The following is a 27,916-nucleotide window of genomic DNA, read 5'->3' on the forward strand; positions in this document are numbered from 1 at the left end:
GCCAAGCCATCTCTCCAGCCCGTGGCAGCCTTTCTTAATGTAAAGTAATTGTTTGGTTGCATTTATAAAAATTTGGCTCTGCCTGGTGTGGTGGTGCATGCCTTTAATCCCAGCACTCAGGAGGCAGAGGTAGGAGGATTGCCGAGAGTTCAAGGCCACCCTGAGAATATAGAATGCATTCCAGGTCAGCCTGGGCTAGAGTGAGACCCTAACTCACAAAACCAAATATATAAATAAATAAATAAAAATTTGGCTCTGGACTTCAACTTAAGTTACAATGATTTTCTATCTTACAAAGAAGCTTACATGCTGAAAGCAAACTTGAACTTTGAGATTTTAGAATCTTAAAGCTTTCTAAATCCTAATGTGTAAGATACTTTGAGTAATGTTAGGCAGATGGTAAAACCAGTGGCTGTTTGGCAGTGCTTGGCACAGCATACACTATGTCATGGAATGGATACCCAGTCATAGGTTAACAGGTGTTTGACTTTTTTTCCACAGGCTGGTGTAGCTGCTAAGGAGCATTTTCAGAAGTAAAGGGGTAGTGTGATTAGATTTTCTTTTTCTCCCAAAGGAAAACTCCCATCATGAGAAACAAACATTGCTGTGAGAAGTGATTAGAAAACTTGTTTGAAGTTCTTTTCCAGGAAGTGCATAAAGACAAAAGCAGTGTATGAGATGTGGTAGACATACCACTTAACAAATATAGTATAAGGGGTTTTTAGAAAGTTACATTTATAGCCAGGTGTGATGGCCCATGCCTATAATCCCAGCACTTGAGAAGATTGCCATGAGTTCAAGGTCAACCTGTGCTACAGAGTAAGTTCCAGGTCAAGCTGAGCTAAAGTGAGACCCTGCATCAAAAAAAAAAAAAAAAATACAGGGCTGGAGAGATGGCTTAGTGGTTAAGCGCTTGCCTGCAAAGCCTAAGGACCCTGGTTCGAGACTCAATTCCCCAGGACCCACGTTAGCCAGATGCACAAGGGGGCGCACACATCTGGAGTTCATTTGCAGCAGCTGGAAGCCCTGGCGTGCCTCTCTCCCTCTCTCTCTTTCTCTCTCTCTCTCTCTGTCACTCTCAGATAAATAAATAAATAAAAATGAACAAAAAAATACAAATATTTATTAAACTTGACATCGGGTAGGGTATGAGAGAAAAAGTGGGTCACATATGATTCCCATGGTCTTTTGTTGTTGAATATTAGGATGGACACCACTACATTTCATCTAAACAAATGATAGGAACAAAGAGCAGATTTGGAACAAAGTTCAACTTTGACTTTAACTCTGTACATAATAGGTGTTGTGGCTCATAGCTATAATCCTAACACTTGAGAGGCTGAGGACAGCAGGGAGTTTTGAGACCAGCCTGGGCATGTGAGGACATGCTGGTGAAGATTTTTAGAGGGCAGTTCAATACTTAGGTCTGGAGTTGAAGAACCCTTAGCCAGAAGGACACATTTAGAAATTGTGTACAGTGTAAGTTCCATAAGAGCTGGGTCTTGACTTGTTTACCATTGGGTTCCCACAGCTGCAGTGTCTGGTCATACGGATTTGATAGATGAATGGTTCATAAGTGCTATTTAAAGCACAAGGAAAATAGACAAGAGGAGAAAAGACAGCTTAGGAACAACAGAATATAAAGAAAGCATCATTTGAAAAAGAGAACCTAAGTGAAGAGATTGAGAAGGGAACCCTTAGGTTAGGAAAAGAGAAAATGCTTTCTACTACATCTCTTATCTTTATGCACTTCCTGGAAAAGAACTTCAAACAAGTTTTCTAATCACTTCCCACAACAATGTTTGTTTTTCTTTCCCCTCTATGGTGGCCATCACTGTGTGTGACTCTATATGACTGTCTACCAGGTGAGAGCTCACTGGGCATGAGCTGCCTGCTTTGTTTTACAGTCATAGGAATAAACGTGATGTCTGATAGTCATGTCATTCAGTATTGTGCAATGCATGAGTAAGTCGTAGAAAGCAACAGCTTCAGAAAGGAATGTGTGTGGCCAGCATTACTTACCTTGCAGAAGAGTTAAGTAAATGAAAAGTGAAAAGTGTTCTGTAGAACTCACTGGTATTTGATGGAACTTTTTCATTGGAGTATCATGTCCTAAAAACCAGGGGAGGAGGTCAAGAAAATAGAAATTACTCAGAAGAATGTTAGTGGGGGGAAAATGGTAACTGGACTGGCTTGTAGGTCAAGGAAGATTCATGTTTATTTGCTTGGGAGACTTGATGAAAAATTCCCCAAATGGGGCTGGAGAGATGGCTTAGTGGTTAAGCGCTTGCCTGTGAAGCCTAAGGACCCCAGTTCGAGGCTCAGTTCCCCAGGTCCCACGTTAGCCAGATGCACAAGGGGGCGCATGCGTCTGGAGTTCGTTTGCAGAGGCTGGAAGCCCTGGCGCGCCCATTCTCTCTCCCTCTATCTGTCTTTCTCTCTGTGTCTGTCGCTCTTAAATAAATAAATAAATAGATGAGAAAGCTACAGAAATATTTTTTTTAAAAAATTCCCCAAATCCTGAAGAGACAGAGATGACTACTGAATGAAGATTCCAAACCATGGGGAAAGGAATGGGGCACACACTACCTTGAGAGAAAGGTAATCTCATCTTCCACAACAAGAGAGAAGACTAAGAAGAGATGGGCTTACATTTCTAGTTTGGGTCAGGAGAAAACAGAAAGTTGAGGAAATTCTAACTAATAACCTCCATTTCTTTAACCCCCTAAAATAAGAGACAAATCCATTTAGCCTCTGATTTAGTAGAGAAGACTGATTCAGTATTTAAAAGTGGAAGAGGGGCCAGGCATGGTGGCACACGCCTTTAATCCCAGCACTCAGGAGGCAGAGGTAGAAGGATCGCCAGGAGTTCGAGGCCACCCTGAGACTCCATAGTGAATTCCAGGTCAGCCTGGTATAGAGTGAGACCCTACCTCAAAAAATCAAAATAAATAAATAAATAAATAAAAAGAGTGGAAGAGGGACCTGAGAAGTTAGACTTCCATTGAAGATGGAGTGCACTTTTTATTTTATGCCTAATGGTTAATCCATATTGTACTATTTTTGATGCTTATGTTTATGAATTATAAAACTTAAAGCACCAAGAAATAGATAACAAAAACAATAAGATTCAATTATTATCTCCAGCTATTAAACTAATAATTAATCTTTTCCCTTTAAACTCAGGTCCTCACACTTCAGCAAATGTAGGTGTACTAAGTAGTTACCTGGACATAAGAACAGTAATCCCTGAAACTTCAGGATCCAGCACACAAACTATGGTAACCCAGCAGACCATTAAAACTGAATCCTCCAGTACAAATGGGGCTGTTGTTAAAGATGAAACTTCACTAACAACATTCAGTACCAAATCTGAAGGTTTGAAATGTGTTTCACATACTGTATTTTAAACCATTTATGCATATAAGCATCAAACTTATTTGTCTTACACAGGAATTGTATTTCATCTTGGATAGAATCATAAAACAGTTCAGTTAAGTTAATTATATCAATACTGTTTTGTTGCTTTTACTTTTTTTCTGAGACAGGAACTTACTATCTAGCCCAGGCTGACCTCTTCAATCATCCTCCTCCTTCGGCCTCCCAAGTGCCGAGATTACAGGTGTGTGTACCTTCACACCTGTCTGTAGCTTCTGTGATCCTCAAGATATTGAGAAGGAGTTTTTGTTGACTTGTGGTGCTGAACCCCCAGAACCATGCTCATGACATTCCGAGCTACATTCCCAGCCCTGGTATAAGCTCTTCCTTGCTGATTAGCATGCACTGAGTTGTTGCGTCCCTCCCCTGCCATGAATAAGCTCAGCAAACTTTTTTCCTTAGGAAATATTAGTTTTAGACTACAGATTAACTTGGTTGGTTTGTAATTTTTGATCTTTTGCAATATGAACTGCATTTCATCTTTGGTAAATATTATCTGGTAATCTAGCTAGACCTCAAACCCTTATGAGAAGGAACTGTATGAATTAATTTGAGTGAAATGGTCCATATTTCTAAATTATTCTGATTCTTCCTATGGCTGTTTTTCCTGTGGGTTTTTTTTGATTGTCACAAAATGTATTGTCACAAAATTAACATGAATTTACTGCCTATTATTTTTATAGAGTACTAAATACCTATATGCAAATTGTGTTTTAGTATATCTAAGTGGTTATTTAATACTTAACAGAATATTGTTTCATTTTCAGTGGATGAAACCTGTGCTCTGCCTGCAACTAAGATCAGCCGTATAGAGGTGCATGCTGCAGCTGTGCCCCTTTCTGTAAGTACATGGCCTGGTGATGATGCATGCCACTCATGAGTGTGTGCTTATAGATGCTGAGCAACTCCCAGCATCATCAAAGCTCTCATTTAGTAAGGAGTTGTTGTAAACTTAGAAATCAGTGGTTGGTAAGAAAGTGTTTAGTGAAAAAAAGCTTTATATGATGATGATAATAATAATACCTATCTGTGATCAAATTGTGATAACGGGGCTACTCATAATGCATTCACACATATGTACCCACTCACAGTGCGCTGTAAACTGCTAAATGACCATTTCCAGGTTGTGGGCCATAGATAGTTTTTACTTTCTTCATTCTTTCTATGCTTTACATGCATTTAAATCTACATACATATGTGTATATGTGTGTGTATGTAAATTACATTAGTCATTAAAAGGACTTGTTATAGAACAGGAAGATTTACAAGGTTCTGTTTATAACTACCACATAGGAACACAGAGAGCGTTGCACTGATGAATTGGCGTACCCGTAGGAGAGCCCAGTAGTCTGTCACATTGGGTTGTTGTGTGGAAAGCCACAAGTGATTTTCATAGCACTATGCTAGAAAGTGCCTCAGAAAATACACCACAATTGGCCGGGCGTGGTGGCACACGCTTTTAATCCCAGCACTCGGGAGGCAGAGGTAGGAGGATCACCATGAGTTCAAGGCCATGCTGAGACTGTATAGTGAATTCCAGGTCAGCTTGGGCTATAGTGAGACCCTACGTTGAAAAAACAAAACAAAACAAAAAAATAACCACCACCAACAAAACCCACAGTTGTCTTAACTAGGTAAATAAAAGGATAATGCAGACATATACACATATTTTTGAGGGTTTTTAAAAAGCTTCTTGTTTCAACTTTATTGCTGTGAGGATTTTCATTTGCTCAAATGTTTACCTTTTAGAAACTTTAAGAATTGTGTATAATTTTTCTTTTTACTCTTCTGGGTTTTGATTTCATTAGTCTTCACCTTTCCAGAATGTTAAGTCTTAGAGTTCTTAGATTTTTCTCAAGGAAGAATTATTAAACTGAACTTTTTCTCTTGAATCTGTTTTATGATTCACCAGTCACAATTGTGTTTGTTATTTCAGTTGGAGCCAGTTGTTTTATAAATGTGATTGAAGAGTTTTTACACCTTAAAAAAATCAAGACAAGCTTAAGCTATTCACTTTTTTAACCTTAAAGATTCTTCTAGTTAGTTCACTGTCATGTATGCTAGCCTAAATGACAAGCGATGTGAATGATAAGCATGTACCTCTGCTGTTATATATTTAAGACAGAAATAAATAACTGAAGTGCACATTTGTTTTGAGCTTCTGGAAACAGTGTCTCATTTATAAGAAGATGGCTTAAAAAGGTTAGTTCCAGGGATAAGTATAATTCACTTATCACTAAAAGTAGTTTAAGGTAGAGAAAGTTTGTTTTTAAAGCAGGGCAAAAAATGTAAAAGTATTAATCTATTTTTCTTTTTAGTGTATACTAAAGTATATTCAAGTTCTATTTTAGTTTTGAACATTTCTTTCTCCTTTTAGGTTTGGAGAATCACAGGTATTTCAAATGCAAAGATCACTGAATTTCTGCTAGTTGGTTTTGAATTTAGAAAAAAGCCAGCTTGGAATGAACTTTTCTTTGCTTCTTTTGGAGCAAGTTGTAATATTTCACTAAAGGGACTCCATTTTCTGAGAGTCTCTGAGATGACAGTGTTCTATAAAACAGCTGGCATTTTGACATGTCACTATTGGAAAGCATGCTAACTCCAGCCAGGTTGATATACAGAGCTACTGACCTGGAGAATGCCTGCCACTCCCTGTGTTTGAATTGGCATCCCCCTTTCACTATCAGTTGACCTAATCTGTTACGCCCTTTTTACTTATGAGCTGTTAATGTGTGGTATTTACCCATATACATACTTGTAGGATCACTGCATGGAATTTTTTAGTGTAATTTCTCATGTGCTCAACAAAGTCTTCATAAATATTTCTTTCTCTAAAATCAGAAAGAGATACCTTCAAATCCAGTGGCCACCATGAAAGCAGAACAGCAGTGGTGTGATGTGGGCATTTTTAAAAGTAACACAGCTTTGGTGAGCCAGTTCTATTTGCTGCCAAAAGGGAAACAAAGTATGTCAAAGGTAACTACTGATACATCTTCTACATTGTGAGTTAAAGCCTTGCTGGGGGTAGAGTGCTTTTCTAGTATGTGTGAAGTTTGGGTTCAATTCCTAGCTTTATAAAAACAAAACCTCAGAATAAACTAAACAAAAAAAAAAGTGAATTATGAACAGAGTAAATTTTTTTAATGCTGATTCAAGTCACTTAAATGAAGGTAGGATATTTCCAAAATTTATAATTGGGAATTCTGTATACATAGTTACATTGTATTCTCTATTAGGCTCTTTTTACAGAATAGGCCATAATAATGTCATTTAAAAGGTCTATAAGGCTGGGCATGGTGGTGCATGCCTTTAATCCCAGCACTTGGGAGGTAGAGGTAGGAGGATTGCCATGAGTACAAGGGCACTCTTGAGAGTACATAGTGAATTCCAGGCCAGCCTGTACTAAAGCAAAACACTACCTCCAAAAATAAAAATAAATAAATAAATAAAAGGTTATAATGACTTAACTGGGTTTCTTTTTTTTTTTTTCCCTTTTGGGATGTGTTTGATTGTTTTTAAATTTCTTGTGTTTTTATTTTTGTTTATTCTTTTTATGTGCAAATTCCATAAATTACAGACAATGAATGATGATAATTCCCTTCCCCACTTTCCCCTTCACAAATCTGCTCTCCATCACATCTACTCCCCCCTTTCAATTAGTCTCTTTTTTATCTTAATGTCATTATCATCTTTTCCTCCTATTATGAGGGTCTTCTGTAGGTGGTACCAGGCACTGTGAGGTCATAAATATTCAGGCCATTTTGTGTGTGGACAAGTGAATTGTAATCAATTTTACCCTTCCTTTGGCTCTTACATTCTTTCTGCCAATTCTTCTGCAATGGACTCTGAGCTTTGGAAGGTGTGTTAGAGATATTTCAGTGCTGAACACTCCTCTGTTACTATAGTGCCTTTTCAGTAATCCCAGAGGTCACCACCATCTGAAAAGAGAAGCTTCTCTAACCAAAAGTGATGTAGCATTACAAGCACTAAGAGAAGTGCTTACAGAGTAGTTTGGTGAGCATATATATTCATTTAACCAGACACCAGCAGGCATTAGACAACCCTATAGCTCATGACCTCCACCCATCATAGGTTTTCAGTACCAAGCATGTATTCTGTCCTATGGAGCAGGCCTCCCTGCAGTCCAATTAGTGAGCAATTGGTTCCCCCCCCCCACAACAGACATGCCATTATTGTACCTGTTTGCTCATTTGGCCTGGGTGGCCAAACTTAAGGCTTATAGAGTGTACTGATAACATCTCTCTCTCATAAGGCTGCATGCAACGTGGCTTTTTCCAGTTTTCTGTCAGGTGGTCTACACAGAGGAGGTTTTCAGCTCAGCTCTAGCAGGATTTCTCAGTGATCTTGCAGCCCAGGCATGTGGAGTCTTCAGCAATAGGGTCTTACCATCTATTCCTGGTGGGAAACCAAGAGCCTTGGCAATGACCTGTATTGTTTTGGGGGCATCAGGGACCTCCCTGGCCAACAACTCATTGTAAGGTGTCCCATTCCTGGCGCTGAAACTTTTCTACTAACAATCTATGGTTTCTGGGTGCACCATTGTCCAAAAAAGTAGGTTTCCATATGGCTTATTCATAACATGTTAGATTTTGATTAACCCTCCCTCTACCCTTCCTTTACTCATTGTCTTCCCTTGACTTCACTTGGGCCATTCCATCCCCAGTAATCCATTTATCTACTTATATAATAGGTCCTCCCCTTTGATCCCTTCCTTACAGCCCCTTTCTAGCTTACTGGCCTCTGCTACAAATTTTTACTCTAACTCACATTAAAGTCTAAACATTCTGAATTTCATTGATATCTGTCGTAATGGTACCTTTTCATCTCTAATTTTATTGATTTGTGTCTCTTCTCTTTTTTGGTCAAATTTGCTAAGGGTTTATCAGCTTTCTTTAATCTTTTAAAGAACCAACTCTTTTTTTTTTATTTTATATCATGTTCCATTGTTTGTTTTTTTTTTAATTAAAAATTTTTATTTACATTTTCCATGATTATAAAATATATCCCATGGTAATTCCCTCCCTTCCCACCCCCACACTTTCCCATTTGAAATTCCATTCTCCATCATATTACCTCCCATTACAATCATTGTATTTATATATATATAATATCAACCTATTAAGTATCCTCCTCCCTTCCTTTCTCTACCCTTTATGTCTCCTTTTTACCTTACTGGCCTCTGCTACTAAGTATTTTCATTCTCACGCAAAAGCCCAATCATCTGTAGCTAGGATCCACATATGAGAGAGAACATGTGGCACTTGGCTTTCTGGGCCTGGGTAAAGAACCAACTCTTTATTTCATTGGTTCTTTGTATTTTGTTTTGTTTTTCATTTCATTAATTTCTTCCCTAACCATCATTATTTCTTCTGTCTACTGATGTTTGATTTGTCTTGTTTGTTTTCCAAGGCCTTAAAAGGTGAATCATTAAGTTGTTTACTTGTGACCTTTCTAATTTCTTAATATAGGCACTTAAGGCTATAAATTTCCTTCTCAGGACCGCTTTCCTTATGTACCAAAGGTTTTGGTATGTTGTGTTCTCATTATCATTTTATTCAATGAATTTTCTTATTTCCTCATTGATTTCTTCATTGACCCTTCATCATTTAGTTGTGTACTATTTAGTTTCCATGATTTTGTGATCAGATAGAGTATAAGAAATTATTTCAGTTTTCCTGTATTTGTTAAGATTTGCTTTGTGTCTTAATATATGGTCTATTTTAAAAAATGTTCCATGTGCTACTGTAAAGAACGTTTATTCTGCAGCATTTTGATGGAATGTTCTGGGATGAAGAGATGTCTTAGCTGTTAAGGCATTTGTCTATGAAGCCTAAGGACTCATGTTTGATTCTCTAAGTCCCATGAAAACAAGATGCACAAGATGATGCAAGTGCATAAGGTCACACACTATGCACAAGGTGGTGCATACATCTGGAGTTCAGTTGCAATGGCTGGAGGCCCTGGTGCACCAAGTCTCTCTCTCTGTTATAAAGAAGAAAAAAAGAGGGCTGGAGAGATGGCTTAGTGGTTAAGGTGCTTGCTTACGAAGCCTAAGGACCCATGTACAAACTCTCCAGGTCTCACGTAAGCCATCAGGTGCCCAAATTCATGCAAATGCTCAAGGTGAACATTTCTGGAGTTTGATTGCAGGGGCTTGAGACCCTGACGTGCCAGTTCTCTCCCTCTCTATTAAAAAAAAAAAAGCCAGGTGTGGTGGCACACGCCTTTAATCCCAGACTTCGGAGGCAGAGGTGGAAGGATCACCGTGAGTTCAAGGCCACCCTGAGACTCCATAGTGAATTCCAGGTCAGCCTAGTCTAGAGTGAGACCCTACCCCCCAAAACAAAACAAAACAAAAAAGTCAGTCTGTTGGGTTTAAAAAAAAAAAAGAAAAGAAAAAAAGAAAAAAAAATCCTATGAGCTCTGGTGGGCTAATGGTTTTTAAAAATTCTGCAGCATTTAGATGGAATGTTCTGTAGTTATCTGCTAGGTCCATTTGTTTTATGACCTCACTTAATCCAGATGCTTCTCTGTTTGTTTATTTTTTGCTGGGATGACCTGTCAGTTCATGAAAGTGGGATATTGAAGTCACCTGCTACAATTGTGTTTGTGTTATATGTTACCTAAGTCTAATAGTGTTTGATGAAATTGGCAGTCTGCGTGTTTGGTGCACATATATTTAAAATTGTAATGTCCTCCTGTTGGATTGTCCCTTTAATCAGTATAAAGTAATCTTTTTATCTTTCCTAACTAATGTTGGTTTGAAATGTATCCTGTGAGATATTAGGATGGCAGTACCTGCTTGTTTTTAGGCCCATTTTCTTTTTTCTTATTTCTTAATTTTTATTAACATTTTCCATGATTATAAAAAATATCACATGGTAATACCCTCCCACCCCCCCCAACTTTCCCTTTTGAAATTCTATTCTCCATCATATCCCCTCCTCCTCTCAATCAGTTTCTCTTTTATTTTGATGTCATGATCTTTTCCTCCTCTTATGATGGTCTTGTGTAGGTAGTGTCAGGCACTGTGAGGTCATGGATATCCAGGCCATTTTGTGTCTGGAGGGAGCACATTGTAAGGAGTCCTACCCTTCCTTTGGCTCTTACATTCTTTCTGCCACCTCTTCCACATTAGACCCTGAGCCTTGAAAGGTGTGATTGAGATGTTACTCAGTACTCCAGTCACTTCTTTCTAGAACTATGATACCTTCTGAGTCATCCCAAAGTCACTGCCATCTGAAAAGAGAAGATTCTCTACCCAAAGTGAGAGTAGCATTAATATAAGGGTATAAATATTAAGAGAAGTGCTTACTGGGCAGTTTGATAAGCATAGTATATACATTTTTCCAGACATCATCAGATGTTACACCCCTAGGGTTCATGAGTACCCCTGTTTTAAGTTTTCAGTATCAGGGATGTGTGTCCCCCCATGGAGAGGGCCTCCAGTCCAATTGGAGGGCAGTTGGTTTCCACCATGACAGATGTGCCACTATTGCACCCGTTGGCTCATTTGGGCTGGCTACCCAATTATAAGGCTTGCAGTGTCCACTGTTGAATATCTTCACTGGTGGTATCTTTTTCTCCCATTGAACTACATGTAGAATGGCTTCTTCCAGCTTTCTGTCAGCTGGTCTACATGGAGGAGGTTATCAGCTCAGTTCCAGCAAGATTTCTCAGTAGGCCCATTCTCTTGAAATACCATTTTCCATCTGTGGTGGTTTGATTCAGGTGTCCCCCATAAACTCAGGTATTCTGAATGCTAGGTTCCCAGCTGATAGAGATATGGGATTTAACACTTCCTGGAGGCAGTGTATTGTTGGGGGAGGTCTTATGGGTATTATAGCCAGTTTCCCCTTGCCAGTGTTGGGCACACTCTCCTGTTCCTGTTGCCCACCTTACATTGGCCAGGGAGTGATGTCCACCCTCTTCTCATGCCATAATTTTCCCCTGCCATTGTGGAGCTTCTCCTCAAGCCTGTAAGCCAAAATAAACCTCTTTTTCCCATAAGGTGCTCTTGGCTGGGTGATATCTACCAGCAATGTGAACCTGACTGCAACAGTAAAGTGGTACCGAGAAGTGGGGTTGCTGCTAGACACCTGACTGTATGGTTTTGGCCTTTTGGATCTGATTTTCAAGAGGAGTGTGGGAGGATTTGAAACCTTGGCCTAAGAGACACCTTGCAGTGCTATAAATACAGCTTGATGGACTGTTCTGGTCAGAGTTGAAAGGCCAGAATGCAGTAAGACCTATGGACTGAGGTTTGGTTTATGAGGGTGAGAAAGAGCTTTGCCTGGACTGGGCTAGCAGTTTGTGTGGGAAGCTTGCTTTTATGCCCATGTACTGAGAAGTTGTGTAGGGTTGCATTGCTTAAAAATGAACTGGTGTGAGCAGAGGGATATGGCACAGAAAGAAAAATCTTTGGGTGAACTGCTGCCCATTCAGCTGAAATTGAGAGACTACAACCTTTGAAATTGGGCCAGCTGAATTGAGTTGGGGCAACAGGAAGAATGTAGACTCTTTTGAAGGGACCTGAGTGCTCAAGGAGTGTCCTGTTATTCAAAATCTTCTTTAGGGCTGGAGAGATGGCGTAGCAGTTAAGTGCTTGCCTGTGATGCCTAAGGACCCCGGTTCGAGGCTCGGTTCCCCAGGTCCCACGTTAGCCAGATGCACAAGGGGGCGCACGCGTCTGGAGTTTGTTTGCAGAGGCTGGAAGCCCTGGCGCGCCCATTCTCTCTCTCTCCCTCTATCTGTCTTTCTCTGTCTGTCTGTCGCTCTCAAATAAATAAATAAATAAAAATTTAAAAAAAAATCTTCTTTATTCCCCCCCAATTAACAAATTGGCACCCTACCTGGTACTGTGGAGTATAAGAAATGCAGGAAAGAGGGTCATTGAGTTTGTAACACAGCCTTGTGTTTTGGAAATGGCCATGGGCAGTGTGAAGCAGGTTTGCTGTATGCCTGCATGGAGACTAAATGGAGCTGTGAGGATGAACCGTGGTTTGCAGTGGTGACCCAGTGGAGATGCCAGGACCACAAGATGGCTGCTAAGGAGAGCTGCCAGCTCCGATGAAGTTTTCCAGGACCTTGAGTAGCCTAGCTGGAGGAGCGGAATTGGAACTCCAGAGACTTGTGGCTGGTTAGAATTATCAGACTTGGAGATTTGTCACTGATAGAGTTGTTGGACTTAGAATTACAGAGTTTGGTGTTTGGTTGTTTTAAATCTTGTATTGGTTGAATATTTCTTTGCTATGCCCAATGCCATCTTTTGCAGTGTGAATGTTTATTCTGTGCCATTATGGGCTTTGGGGGGATTTTTTGGAATTATGGCTCAGTTAAAAGATCTTGGACTAGGGGGATGTTTGAACATCATTGGGATTGATAAAAACTATGGGGACTTTTAAGTTAGACTGAGTGCATTGTATTTTACATCATGTATGGATATCAATTCATGGGGGCTAGGGGAAGAATGTGGTGGTTTGATTCAGGTGTCCCCCTGAAAAAAACTCAGGTGTTCTGAATGCCAGGTTCCCAGCTGATGGAGATTTGGGAATTAGTGCCTCCTGGAGGGGAGTGCATTGTTGGGGATTGTCTTATGGGTGTTATAGCCAGTTTCCCCATGTCAGTGTTGGGTACATTCTCCTGTTTCTTTTGTCCACCTGATGTTGGTCAGGGGTTGATGTCCACCCTCTGCTCATGCCATCGTTTTCCCCTGCCATCATGGAGCTTCCCCTCAAGTCTGTAAACCAAAATAAACCTCTTTTTTCCATAAGCTGCTCTTGGTTGGGTGATATCTACCAGCAATGTGAACCTGACTGCAACACCATCCTTTCACCCCAAGATAGTGTCCATCTTTTATGGAAAGGTGAGTTTTTTGGAGGATACAAATAGAAGGATTCTGTCATTTCTTTTTTTTTTTTTTTTTTTTTTGAGGTGGGTTTTCACTCTAGTCCAGGCTGACCTGGAATTCACTATGTATTCTCAGAGTAGCCTCTAACTCATGGTGATCATCCTACCTCTGCCTCCCAAGTGCTGGGATTAAAGGCATGTGCCACTATGCACAGCTGGATCCTACTTTTTAACCCAGTCTGTAAGCCTGGCTTTTGGTTGGGGCATTGAGGCTGATGATATTAAGAGTTATTATTGAAAAGTAAGCATTCATTCTTGCCATTCTTCTTGTTTTGTAGTTCTTCCTGGTTTTCCTTTACTTTCTTAAAAAATATTTGATTTATTTTATTTTTATTTATTTGAGAGAGAGAGAGAGAGAGAGAATGGGCACACCAGTTCCTCCACCCACTGCAAACGAACTCCAGATGCATGTGCCACCTCTTGTGCATCTAACTTATGTGGGTACTGGGGAGTCAAACCTGAGTCCTTAGGTTTTGCAGTCAAGTGTCTTAACCACTAAGCTATATCTCCAGTCCCTCCTTTATTCTCTCCTTTTTTTGTTGTTTTTATTTTTATTTTTATTTTTTGAGGTAGGGTCTCACTCTAGCCCAGGCTGACCTGGAATTCACTATGTAGTCTCAGGGTGGCCTCGAACTCATGGCGATCCTCCTACCTCTGCCTCCTGAGTGCTGGGATTATAGCGTGCACCACCATGCCTGACTTCCTTTATTTTCTTCTATTAATTATTATGTGGTTTATTTTTTCCTGTTTCCTTATGTGTATGCTTTTCTTTCTCTTCAGCATGAAGGATCCCTTTAAGTATTTTCTGTAGAAATTAGTGGTCATATAGTCTTTTAGTCTGTTTTTGTTGTGGAATGTCCTTTTTTCTCCATCAATTTGGATGGATAGTTTTTCCGGATAAAGTAATCTTGGTTGACAGTTGTTATCTGTAGAACTTGGAATATACCATTCCAAGATCTGGCTTTTAAAGTTTGTGTTGAATAATCTGCTGTTATCCTGATAAGCTTGCCTTTATATGTGACTTGGGTTTTCTAACTGCTTTCAATATATTTCTTTGCTTTGTGTGTTTAGTAGTTTATAATATGACATTGAGAGGTTCTTTCCTGATAGTCTGTTTGATGTTCTAAAGGTTTCCTGTATCTGTATTGGCATCTCCCTACTTAGGGGGAATTTTCTTCTATGATTTTGTTGAAGATACCTTCTATGCCCTTGGAGTGAAATTCTTCTCCTTCTACTATACCCTGAAACAATTTTTTTTTTTTTGGAGGTAGGGTCTTGCTGTAGCCCAGGCTGACCTTGAATTGACTATATAGTCTCAGGGTAGCCTTAAACTCACAATGATCCACCTACCTCTGCCTCCTGAGTGCTAGGATTAAATGCATAAGCCACTACACCCAGATTTGTATCCTGAATTCTTATATTTGATCTCTTCATAGTGTCCCCAGTGTCTTGAAATTCCCATTCATGCCTTCCTATTAGTTTGTCTTTCTCTTTGTTGGAGTGTATTAGATCTGCCACCTGGTCTTCTAGTTAGACATTCTGTCCTCTCCTTGATCCATTCTACTGGTGAGATTTTCTACAGAGTTTTCTATTTGATTTATTCTGTTTTGCATTTCTAGTATTTCTTATTGGTATATTTTCATTATTCCTACTTCCTTACTCATGTCTTATATTGACCTCCTGTGTTCTCTGGGGACTCCATCAGTAGTTTGTTTTCTTCTTTGATTCCTTTGATTTCTTTGAACACAGATATAATCATTCTTTTGAATTCTTTGTCAGGCATTTCATCTAAATCATTCTCAATGGAGGTTATTTTCTGATGGATTTATGATTTTTGGTGGAATTGTCTTGGTATTTTTGTGCATTTCTTGTATTATAATGTAGAGATTTTTACATCTTGAGTCAATTTGATGCTTGAGTTTTCTAATTATCTGCAATATTCTTAGGCATATAAGTCTGACTTTATATATCTTCAGGGTAGGAGTTTAAGGTGCCAAATGTGGCTCTTATATTACTCCCAGAGTAACAGCAGAAGTGACCCTAGGTGTTGAGTTTGCCTGTAATCCAAGCATTTTAGTAGGCTGAGTGAAGCTAATTACTAGCAAATTCTAAAATTCAACTGAGAAATACACACATTCAATCAAAATCAGCACATAGTATTTATACAAGAATGGGGATGAAAACAAGCAGATAATCTAATAAAGTAAAAGTCCCTCAGGTTGCCCCACACCCTTAATCCTTTGAACTGGGAGGCTGAGATTTCTGGTCTGAAATGGGTTCCTGGTCAGCCTGAAGCCAAGTGAGATTTTGCCCCCAATAATGGCTCACCTATGCTGTGTGCCCACCTCAGTGCCTTCTCTGTTGCATTGTAGATTCATTAGGCTGCTTGGGTTGCTGGATCTTGTGTTCTGATTGGCTATGCTCAATGCTATGGGGCTGGTGGCACTGGCAGTTGTGGGAAAGGAGGCTGTGCGGGATGCCTGGAGTTGTACCCAAGCTGCGTAGCTGGTCCTATTTTTGCTTTCCTTCAGCAGTTGCTCAGCTGGTCCTGGCTGTCTTCCCCTTTGGGTTTCTTTACTTTGCAAGGAGGCTGGTGTGAGTGGAAAGCCTTTATCTGGCTTCTGCATCTGTAGTTCAGGCAGGGACAGATGGGCGCACCTGGTTGGTTGGTTTTAGACAGAGTCCCATGTAGCCACGCTGGCCTTGAAGTCCTGATCCTCCTGCTTTCTTTCCCCACAGAATTACTTGAATGAGCTTCCAGTTATAAAACCTAGTCTGACTAGGTAAAATTAAGATTTTTCTTTTTTCATTTTTGGGTTTTTTTTTATTTTTATTTTTTTTATTTTTTAATTTTTATTTATTTGAGAGCAACAGACACAGAGAGAAAGACAGATAGAGGGAGAGAGAGAGAATGGGCGCACCAGGGCCTCCAGCCTCCGCAAACGAACTCCAGACGCGTGCGCCCCCTTGTGCATCTGGCTAACGTGGGACCTGGGGAACCGAGCCTCGAACCAGGGTCCTTAGGCTTCACAGGCAAGCGCTTAACCGCTAAGCCATCTCTCCAGCCCCATTTTTGGGTTTTTGAGAGAGAGTCTCACTCTAGCTCAGTCTGACCTAGAATTCACTATGTAGTCTCAGGTTGGCCTTGAACTCATAGCAACCCTCCTACTTCAGCCTCCCAAGTACTGGGATCACACCTGGCTAATAGTTTAAAAGGAAATTTCTCCAATCTCTCCTGTATGTTCAGAGAATGGAGTATTTTGTTCTTACTGAGAAAGTACATGAGACAAAACCCATATGAAGTAGGTAAATCATGTTGGACTGTTTTTCTTAGAGGATTTCTAAGGGAATTGCCAAGGAAGTAGATACTTTTGTTTCTTCAGAAGATCTTCCCAAATAAAGAATACTTGTAATTTGAAGCCTAAAATATTCCAACATCCAATGTATATTTCTTTTTTTATTTTTATTTTTGAGGTAGGATCTCACTCTAGTCCAGGCTTACCAGGAATTCACTATGTAGTCTCAGGGTAGCCTTGAACTCATGGTGATCCTCCTACCTCTGCCTCCCAAGTGCTGGGATTAAAGGTGTGTGCCACCATGCCCGGCCCCAATTTATATTTTAACATGATACCACAAGTAGAAGCCTATTCCACATCTGACTTTGTGTGATCAGTTACAATCAGATGGACTAAAAGTAATGTATGAAATTACTTTTAGTCTGTGCATGTAAGGTGGAAATAAAATATAAATAATTTCACAATTTAGACTTGTGTCCCATCTGCAATAGATTTCGTTGGGTATAAGCAGATACTCCAACCTCCTCCCCCACCCCACCCCCCCTGAAATCTAGAGTCCATTTGGACCCAAACATTTTATATACTGGATAACCAACCTATGGTGGTTTGATTCAGGTGTCCCCCATAAGCTTAGGTGTTCTGAATGCTAGGCTCCCAGCTGATGGAAATTTGAGAATTAACCTCTCCTGGAGGCAATGTATTGTGGGGGTCGGGCTTATCGGTATTATAGCCAGTTTCCCCTTGCCAGTGTTTGGCATATTCTCCTGGTTGTTGTCCACCTGATGTTGGCCAAGGGCTGATGTCCACCTTCTGCTCATGCCATCGTTTTCCCCTGCTATCATGGAGCTTCCCCTCGAGCCTGTAAGCCAAAATAAACCTTTTTTTCCCCCACAAGCTGCTCTTGTTCAGGTGATTTCTGCCAGCAATGAGAACCTGACTGCCACACAACCTAAATATCACTTCCTAAATTTCAGTTTCCCTAATATTACTTCTGGTATCCTTTCCACACTGAATATTTGTTGTTGTTATTGTTGTTCATATTAAATTACAGTCTTTATTAGTAGTAGCATGCATAAGGCTTTTCTTCTTATAGACAGATATAGATAGCTACATAGATATTTTATATATCTACACACATATATAATATTTCTGGACATACATGTATAAACTCTGTTCCATTGTAACTTAAAGATACCTAATCTCTTGCATTTTATTTTTCTCTCTTGAGTTTTATTTTATAAATGAGAAATAGCTAGGCATGGTGGTGGCACATGCATTTAATCCCAGCACTCAGGAGGCAGAGGTACGGGGATTGCTGGGAGTTTGAGGCCAACCTGGGACTATAGAACAAATGCCAATTCAGCCAGGGCTAGAACAAGAACCTACCTTGAAAAACAAAACAAAAGTTAACACAAATAATTCAAAATCTGGCTTTAATCTAAATGAAGGGCTGTAGAGATGGCTTAACAGTTAAAGTGCTTGCCTACAAAGCCTATAGACCTAGGTTCAATTCCCCATTACCCACTTAAGCCAGGTACACAAGGTGGTGCATGCTCCTGAAGTTCATTTGCAGTGGCTAGAGGCCCTGGCACAGCCATTCATTTCACCCCCCCCCAATAAATTAAAAAAGTATTTTTTTAACTAAGTGAATATATTCACATAGATATATGTTTATATAAATTACATACATAAATATTTATACACATTTATTTATACATAAATCTAGACACTATTTGTGTGCCATATATATATATATATATATATATATATATATATATATATATATTATTTTTTTTTTTAGACAGGACATTGTATTAATGTCTTTAAAAAAATTTTAACAGTTTGTTTTTTTTTCAAGGTAGGGTCTTGCCCTGGCCCAGGCTGACCTGGAATTCACTATGTAGTCTCAGAGTGGCCTCAAACTCTTAGCAATCCTCCTACCTCTGCATCCTGAGTGCTGGGATTAAAAGTGTGCGCCACTATGCCCACCTTTAGTAGTTTTTTGTTTGTTATTCAGTCTTGCATCTCTGATTATTTTCAGGTTACAAAGAATTCTGGCATTGTGTTTGTTTTGGGAACAGTCTGGTTTTCCAATGTGATTTTACAAATTTGTAAAATTACTAGATTCTTTTTTGTTTTTGTTCTCAAGGTAGGGTCTCTATGGCCCAGGCAGACCTGGAATTCACTATGTAGTCTCAGGCAAACTATCCTCCTACCTCTGCCTCTCAAGTGCTGGGATTAAAGGCATGTGCCACCATACCAAGCTTTCGTTTTTCTTTTCTTTTTTTTTCTTTATGGAGGTAGGGTCTCACTGTAGATCAGGCTGACCTGGAATTCACTGTGTGGCCTCGAACTCAACAATCCTCCTATCTCTGCCTCCCAAGTACTGGGATTAAAGGTGTGCACCACCACGCATGGCTTTTTTTCATTTTTTTTTAAAGGTTATACACTTATATCGTGTCTCCCATTTCACTGAGGGCCCTTCTCAGGGAAGGGGTTATTGGTATCTTCTGTGGGGTCTTGAAGGCTTTAGTCAGTCTTTAGGAGGGAGGACACCATGCCTCAGGCTAATCGTATCCACCCTGCGACTCTTAACATTTTTCTGCCCCTTCTTCCACAATGTTCCCTGAGCCTTTGCAGGCATGTTGTAAGTCTGACTTAGGCCAGGTGTAGTGGTGCACACCTTCAGTCACAGCACTGTGGAGGCAGAGGTAGGAGGATTGCCAGGAGTTCGAAGCCACTCTGAGACTACATAATGAATTCCAGGTCAGCCTGGGCTAAAGTGAGACCCTACCTTAAACAAAAACAACAACAGCAACAAAAAAGAAGTCTAACATAGTGTTGAGTTCTCTGTAGCCTCTGGAGTTCTGCTTTGATGAGTTTTGAGTGACCACAGTGTCTGTTACCATCTCCTTTGAGCTGGTTGTCGGGCTAGCAGTGATAGCAGTACTTGTGCTGCTGCTTCCTCTGAAGTGTTTCCTGGGCCCTGGCAGATGTGGCTCATCTCATGATAGGCAGTCTGCTATCTTTTCTTGTATTGATGGACCCTAGATCTCCCAGTATTCTTTGCCATCTGTAAAATGAAACAGATTCTCCAACTGAGAGTGAGAACATTTTGGATTGAAGGGAATATGTAATTATTTAAGTGACTTTTTTTTTTTTTTTTCCCAAGGTAGGGTCTCACTCTAGCCCAGGCTGACCTGGAATTCACTCTGTAGTCCTAGACTGGCCTCAAACTCACAGTGATCCTCCTACCTCTGCCTCCAGAGTGCTAGGATTAAAAGTAGGTACCACTACACCTGGCCTTTAAGAGACTTTTTCATATGTGCAACAATTCTTCCTAGGGAAAGAGCAGTGGAGGTTCTCTTGGGAGTCTATGAGCATCCTATCCATGGGATTCTGACTTGGCTCCCAGTAGCAGATATGAGTTTTCTCACCCTGAGTGGGTCTTAATTACCAATCCAAGAACAGTTGGTTACCCACATAGATTGTGTGCCACTAGTGCACAGGTGTCACACTGAATATTTTGAATTTAGTTTTAAAACAAAAATTCTAGTGAATATGTGTCAATATCATACCTAATGAAATATGTGGGTGCAGTTGAATCTTAAATCTATATAAAGATGCAGCCATATATTAGGATCCATTAGATACCTGACTATTCTTCGAAGAAAATAAACATTGGGGGCTAGAGAGATGGCTTAGCAGTTAAGTGCTTGCCTGTGAAGCCTAAGGACCACAGTTCACCGGCTTGATTCTCCAGGTCCCATGTAAGCCAGATGCACAAGGGGGCGTGAGTCTGGAGTTTGTTTGTAGTGGCTGGAGGCTCTGACATGACCATTCTCTATTTTTCTGCCTCTTTCTCTCTCTGTTGCTCTTAAATAAATAAATAAAAATTAAAAAATAATAAATAAAATAAATAAACAGTGGTCCAGGTGTGGTGCTTCAAGAGTTTGAGATCACCCTGAGATGACATAGTGAATTCCAGGTCAACCTGTGCTACAGCAAGACCCTACCTCAAAAAAACAAAAAACAAAACAAAAAAAAAAAAAAAAAAGAAAGAGAAAGAAAAATAAGAGGGATCTTTACTTAGTAAACCTGGGTTCGAATTACTAGTCTCAGCACTCTTCAGCGTCATCTGGGGGCAAGTCACTCATTCAATACCTCTGAGACTTAGTCTCCATATCTGTAAAATTGATAGCTAAATTCTGTGAAAATATGATAGTACATTAGCATTACATGTTTCACAGAAGTACTTGAGAGTTAGTGAGAATAACTAAAAATTGTTTGAAAGGTCTAGATGTTAACTGTCTTCTTGCCTAATTAACATTTATTTAGTATTCTGTATGTAATTATTAACTTAAAATTATTTATTTATTTGAGAGAGAGAGAGAGAGAGAAAGTTAATGAGGAAGAGGGAGGAATGGGCATACCAAGGCTGCTTGCTACTGCAAATGAACTCCAGATATATGAACCACTTTTTTTTTTTAATTTTTGTTAACATTTTCCATGATTATAAAATATATCCCATGGGGGCTGGAGAGATGGCTTAGTGGTTAAGCGCTTGCCTGTGAAGCCTAAGAACCCCGGTTCGAGGCTCGGTTCCCCAGGTCCCACGTTAGCCAGATGCACAAGGGGGCGCACGCGTCTGGAGTTCGTTTGCAGAGGCTGGAAGCCCTGGCGCGCCCATTCTCTCTCTCCCTCTATCTGTCTTTCTCTCTATGTCTATCGCTCTCAAATAAATAAATAAATAATGAACAAAAAAAATTAAAAAATATATATATATATATATCCCATGGTAATTCCCTCCCTCCCCACCCCCACACTTTCCCATTTGAAATTCCATTCTCCATCATATTACCTCCCCATTACAATTGAACCACTTTTTAAAATCTGGCTTTAAGTGGGTATTGGGGAATCAAACCCAGGTCGGCAGACTTTGCTGAGCTATCTCTTCAGTCCCGTGGGGGAAAATATTACATGTATATATATATATATATAATGTAATATATATATATATATATATTATATATATAATAATGTAATATATATATATTTTAGTTTTTGGAGGTCAAGTCTCACCCTAGCCCAGGCTGACCTGGAATTCACTATGGAGTCTCAGGGTGTCCTCAAACTCATGGCAATCCTCCTACCTCTGCCTCCCGAGTGCTGGAATTAAAGTTGTGTGCCACCACACCCGGCCTAAGAAAATGATTTTTAAAATACCCCATTTATTCCAATCTTAGAAAGATGTGGGTGAAGGAAGGGAAGGTAAACTGGGGAGAAGGGTGGTACACCGTAAGGAGCCCATGTAAATGAACATGGGTCCTAGATAAAAAACATGAAAAGGGATTTTAAAAAACATGCTTCCAATTGAGAATGTCTCCATGTTCCACATGTTAGCATTATGAAAAAAATTAAGTAATAAATGTACTTCTGCTCTGAAAAAAAAAAAAAAAACATGCTTCCAAAAAGATTAAGAGTGAAGATGGTAGTAAACGGTAAAGAGATTGCTTAGCAGTTAAGGTGCTTGCCTGTGAAGGACCCATGTTGTTGTACTCTCCAGATCCCACGTTAGCCAGATGCACAAAGGAGAGGCTAAGACAGAGGTTTCTGCTCCCAGTTAAGTTCCCATGGGAGTTATTTTGTTCATTGTAGTTGCTGATTTTGTTGTTGTTGTTTTTCAAGATAGGGTCTTGGTGTAGCAAAGGCTGACCTGGAATTTAGTCTCAGGATGGTCTCGAACTCCCAGTGATCCTCCTACCTTGGCCTCCCAAGTGCTGGGATTAAAAGCATGTGCCACCACACCTGGGACTATTTTTTTTAACCTCCATGCCTTTTATGTGCAGAATACTCATGTTCTCCTATGGTCCATGATTTTCAACTGGAAAAGGCACTTTTCCCTCAAGATAAAAATCAGATTTATGAGTTTATATGGTTACTGTTAGAGGCTTATTCCTTGTGTAAGAGAAAAACACATAAATGAGAATTGGAACCTTAAAATATAACTCATCCTTTGAGGGCATGATGGCTCACACTTTTAATACCAGCAATTGGGAGACTAAGGTAGAAGGATCACTGAGAGTTTGGGGCTAGCCTGGACTAGACTGAGACCCTAACTAAAAATAAACACAAAAAATTTGTTTAATGAGAATTAAATATCATACATTTCAAGTAATGAAGTAATTGTCCATTTTCTGATCTTTGTGTGCTGCATTTCAGACAGGAAATGCAGATGTACCTGACTACAGTTTGCTTAAGAAACAAGATCTTGTTCCAGGCACGGGTTACAAATTCAGGGTGGCTGCAATCAATGGTTGTGGAATAGGCCCTTTCAGCAAAATCAGTGAGTTTAAAACTTGTATTCCTGGTTTTCCTGGAGCCCCTTCTGCAGTCAGAATTTCAAAGGTAAGCTATCAGGTCAAGACTTGCTGGTGACTTAAATTATTTGAATGTTTGTACATGAAGTAAATTGTATTTAGTTTACTAACTTCATGATACTATTTGATGAATGATCCCTAAAAATGGTGGACTAAGGGCTGGAGGGATGGCTTAGTGGTTAAAGCGTTTGCCTGCAAGGCCAAAGGACCCAGGTTTGATTCCCCAGGACCCAGGTTATCCAGATGCACAAGGGGGTGCATATGTCTGGAGGCCTTGGCATGCCCATTCTCTCTCTCTCCCTCTTCCTGTCAAATAAATAAAAATAAAATATTTTTTTTCTTAAAAAAAGGTAGATTAAAAGTTTTAAAAATATTTTTTTTTTGTTTCACTGTGTAGACTCAGGTTGGCCTTGAACTCACAGTGATCCTCCTACCTCTGCCTCCCAAGTGCAGGGATTAAAGGCATATGCCACCATGCCTAGCTTAAAAATATTTGTTAGCCATGCATGGTATTTTTTCACACCAAGTTACAAGCAGAATTACTGAATCCAAACCTCAAAAGCCAGGAAAATCTGCTTTTTAAAATTCTTCTTATTATATAACCCAGAAGTTCCTGGTGGAGAGGTGTTTTAGTTTTTGTTTTTGGTTTTTTGGTTTTTCAAGGTAGGGTCCAACTAGCCCAGATTGACCAGGAATTCACTATGGAGTCTCAGGGTGGCCTCGAACTCATGGCAATCCTCCTAACTCTGCCTCCCGAGTGCTGGGATTAAAGTCATGCACCACCAAACCCAGCTTGAGTTTTAACATTTTAGTAGAACAAATGAAATTGGATTGTATCTTATCCTAAATCCTGCTCATCCTTATGCAAGAAAATCCCCTTTGGGGGTACAAAACAAGCAAATGTTTGAACCTTGTGTTTATGAAAGTTTATAGGAATTTAACATTGTAGATCCAATTAAAGTAGGGTCTTAAATAATAAGAGATACAGCATTTAAGGCAGTTATATTAGTGAAAAGAAACACTGTGTTCTAAAGATACATTTAACATAAAAGCGATGACAGGAAATTTGAGAACCTTCACTTGTCTTTTCTCCTTTTCTAGAATGTTGAAGGTATTCACCTTTCCTGGGAACCTCCAACTTCACCTTCTGGAAACATTTTGGAATATTCAGCCTATTTGGCTATCCGCACAGCACAGATACAAGATAATCCAAGTCAGCTTGTGTTCATGAGGATTTACTGTGGTCTGAAAACGTCCTGTGTAGTGACTGCTGGACAGCTTGCGAACGCACATATTGATTACACATCCAGACCTGCCATCGTGTTCAGGATATCAGCGAAGAATGAGAAGGGCTACGGACCGGCCACACAAGTGCGATGGCTTCAAGGTAACAATAAGAAAGCACCTTTAAGCTGAAGTGGTTTTTTACTAAAGCTATTATGATGACGATTATTTATTAGTAACTGGTTGTGAAGATTTGTCATTTGAAAGAGTATTCTCTGTATTTCTAGCACTTATGCATTTGAGTTTGTAAGTTGTTCTTAAATTGTATTTGCTCAATTTTAGATCCAAATAAAAATAGAAAAGAAGCAAAGACTCTGTGAAAATTAGTATATGGATTTTTCCTTACCCATATAGCTGTTTTATAAAGAAAAATAGTGAAGTTAAAATAAAAGCTAGAAGGCTTTATTACCCCAGTATCTTCTATAAAGGCTCTCTGAGTCATCCTAGAGTTACTGAGGTGGTTTTAGTAACTGGCTGTTGTACTTTACTGTAATGAATGTTCTAGTCCCAGAGTGCTCCCTCTCACTGGACTCTGTATGAGTAGCGGTCCTCTTAACAATTATTTTTAGTGATACTAATTTTTGTAGCCACTTGATTCCTTTATTTACAGTGTTAGCACAAGCTTAAGAAATTAAGAAAGTAAAAAAGCAAGTTCAGAAACTCTGCTTTTGAAGGATTATTTCCCAAGAATCCTAATCCAATCCATAAAGAGTACTGAATATTCTTGATTCCTATCAGGCTAATATATTTGCGTTTATTCTTAACTAAAGCACTTAATTCATCCCACCCTTAATTTCCTAAGAGTTGAGAGGGTTAAAAGAGTTTACCTTTGAACTCCCTTTCATCTCTAAAATTTTATACTTTCATTAGAAGTCAAGATTACCCCTGCACATTTTCATGTCTCACCAGACTTAATGGCTCTAACTTTACTATGGCTAAAATTAAAACCTTCATAGTTTAAAATTCAGAATCAAGTATATGTCCTCCTGTTGAAGAAAGGAAAAAAAGCACCTTAACAGGACAGTTTTTAATGTTTTAAACATTTGTAAGATTTTTGTAAATGCTCTAGATGTTTTATTTTTGCATTGTTTTTACCTCAAAATTGTGTAAACTTTTTTTTACAATGGGAATAGAAGCATTAGACAGCTAACTCAGGTTCCTCACAGCCATAGAGATGCAGATAAACATTGTGAACACTCTGCTACTGGTAACTTGTTTTAAACTTTTTAGGAATGTCATGGTTCTACTGCCCATCAAATCTGGGATGAACATATACACAGCAATAATTGCAGAAAAGATATTTCAAACTAAGAGCTGCAGAAACTGCAAGCACAGGTCTATCTTTTTTGTACCACATAATCTCATGCTGGTGTAGGTTGACTGAGTAGCTGTGCCCTCAAACTTTGTGTATGATATCCCCAGTAAAGATGAATTTAATTGTGCAAAATTGATATATATGCCAGTTACTAATTTAAAGTATATAGAATATTTTAATATATAACTTTTGTAAAGAACTGGGATTTTTATACTACAGTATTTTTAATTAATGTGTCTCACTAATTAAATTTCTCTTGAAGAAAATATGCAAACTATTAGGCACATGAGTGGTTGCTGAACTCTAAAGATAAAATAAATGCACTACTATGGTGTTGGTACGGTACTGTGGTTTTGTGGCTGTATGAATCCTTGACCGCTACATGAGTACTTTACAAACAGTGTTTACAAGGAGCTTCTCTGGCCTGTCATTCCAGTAACTCCTGTGGTGAGAGCTTCTTTCTGCGTTTGCTTAACACACGCTTTGCTGTTGGCAGCTGCTTGCTTTTTGCACTAGTTGACTTTTCACTTACCTCGTTATCTATCATTTGTAATCACTGTATAGCTTTCATAATGTGTCTGACATGTAAAAACAAGCACTTAACCAAAGTTAAATTCAAATCAATGGTAAGCAGTTTTGCACATATTAAATGGTAGGGTTTGTTGTATATACATGTATGCTTTGTTCAAAAATAAGAGTGGAAAGTTATAGTAAGTATATGTATCAAGTCCAATTATTTTAATTACTAAGAAAAGTTCTAGCTATTAACTCATTATTCTCTGCATTAACAGTTTGCATATTAATGACAAAAATAAGTTCATTTAAAGCAAAGAGTAGAATATTTGTTTCGAGTTTATACATTTATTCCTATTGAGTATTTGATTTATTTACTTTGCTTAAATGCTTCTACTGTTCCAGACCAGGAGGTGAATATGAACCTGCAGTTCTAACATATGACTGACTGACTTCTCAGAGGAAAGGGCAGCATTTCTATACCAACGGACTTACTAAAATAGTAAATATTTTTACTTTGAGGATTTTGCCAAATTGTATTTTTTTATTTGGTATGAATACATTAAGTACCAGTAAGATTTATCTCTCTGTTAAGAGAATGATGACTGAAGTATGTCGAAAAGAAATCCCTGTGGCTTTAATATTAATAATCAGTAAGAGACCTTAGAGCTACGTATTCATGAAGAGAACACATTGGGGCAGAAGAGTATATGGAACTTCTTAGGATTCGCAGTTTCTAAGTGAATGTCCCTTGGTGCAGCGGCAGGCTATACCATGCAGACTTTGCGTCCCTCCCTCCCCTTTCTTGGGGGAGGGGGTTGAACTGAGGGCCTCAGGCACACTAGGGAAAAGCACTGTACCACTGAGCTACACTCCCAACCCAGACAGATAGTTCTCAGAAGAGGATTTACATTGAGTTACCTTTCTTTCCTCTTCCTAGTTGTACAAACAACTCAGATTAGCAAACCTTTGTGTCCCAGATCTTTCCTATGTTCTGGGTTTTGATTCATATAAGTAGTGATAATATTATTGATGTTGCATGCTCTTAGAATTATGTTTTCTCAAATACCATATTGGCTTTATTTTAGTTAGTCAACTATTTGGCAATTTAACTAGAAATAAGGTATATATAAACTCAATCTGTATTACAGAATTAATCATCTGATTGCATGTGTGAGGCACCTTTGCCCCATAACCCAGTTAAATTCATGTAATCCTCTATAACAAGATGAAACTGTTGATCCATTATTTGAACGACTTGTAGACTAGCAAAGATTTGTTCTGATCAGAAATATAGTCTACTATAACTAAAGTGTTTTCTTTTTTTTCAAGTGTTCCTTATTTTAAAAAACTTAGCACATGTAATATAAAAAGCATTATAAGATTGGATGTCAAGAGATTGTTAGTATTCAAAGTTACTGTAGTCATCTGATCATAAATGAAGTAGACTGCAATGTGGACTTGTCCTCTGACCATTTAAAGTGTACCTGCTGTGTTAAGACTGGTTTTAGGTAGTTTATGTATTGGTACCAATGACATGTAAAATAAAGCATCTTTTTTACTATCAACAGTTACAGGTGTTATTTGTTTTGAACTATATGAACAAGATATTAGTGCTGGCAGAGTAAATCTGTAGAAATAGTGGCTTTCTGTCAGTCTCTATATTAAGGTAGACTGTATCTAGAAACTCAAGTTGGTAGATTATGACTCTGAGAGTCATTCTCTCAGAGATTCAATGCCCATTTCCCATTCTTGTCACT

The 27,916-nt window shown here is 39.1% G+C and overlaps 1 protein-coding gene across 3 annotated transcripts in view; it reads left to right on the top strand.

Annotated features, from left to right (window-relative positions):
- Positions 1-27,724, top strand: part of Hcfc2 (host cell factor C2) — a 69,247-nt gene extending 41,523 nt beyond the window's left edge. The window contains exons 11-16 of one of the 3 annotated variants that reach the window (XM_045152429.1): positions 3,187-3,378; positions 4,206-4,279; positions 6,280-6,414; positions 22,887-23,072; positions 24,146-24,431; positions 26,562-27,724. In XM_045152429.1, the coding sequence (XP_045008364.1) occupies positions 3,187-3,378; positions 4,206-4,279; positions 6,280-6,414; positions 22,887-23,072; positions 24,146-24,431; positions 26,562-26,593 (905 nt within the window). In that variant the 3' untranslated portion in view covers positions 26,594-27,724. Of the gene's footprint in view, positions 1-3,186; positions 3,379-4,205; positions 4,280-6,279; positions 6,415-22,886; positions 23,073-24,145 lie in introns of all 3 variants that reach the window. The other 2 variants (XM_045152430.1, XM_045152431.1) reach the window with 2 other exon arrangements.
- The last annotated feature ends 192 nt before the right edge of the window (positions 27,725-27,916 follow it).

This window comes from Jaculus jaculus, chromosome 6 (genome assembly GCF_020740685.1).
Source record: "Jaculus jaculus isolate mJacJac1 chromosome 6, mJacJac1.mat.Y.cur, whole genome shotgun sequence".
NCBI lineage: Eukaryota > Metazoa > Chordata > Mammalia > Rodentia > Dipodidae > Jaculus > Jaculus jaculus.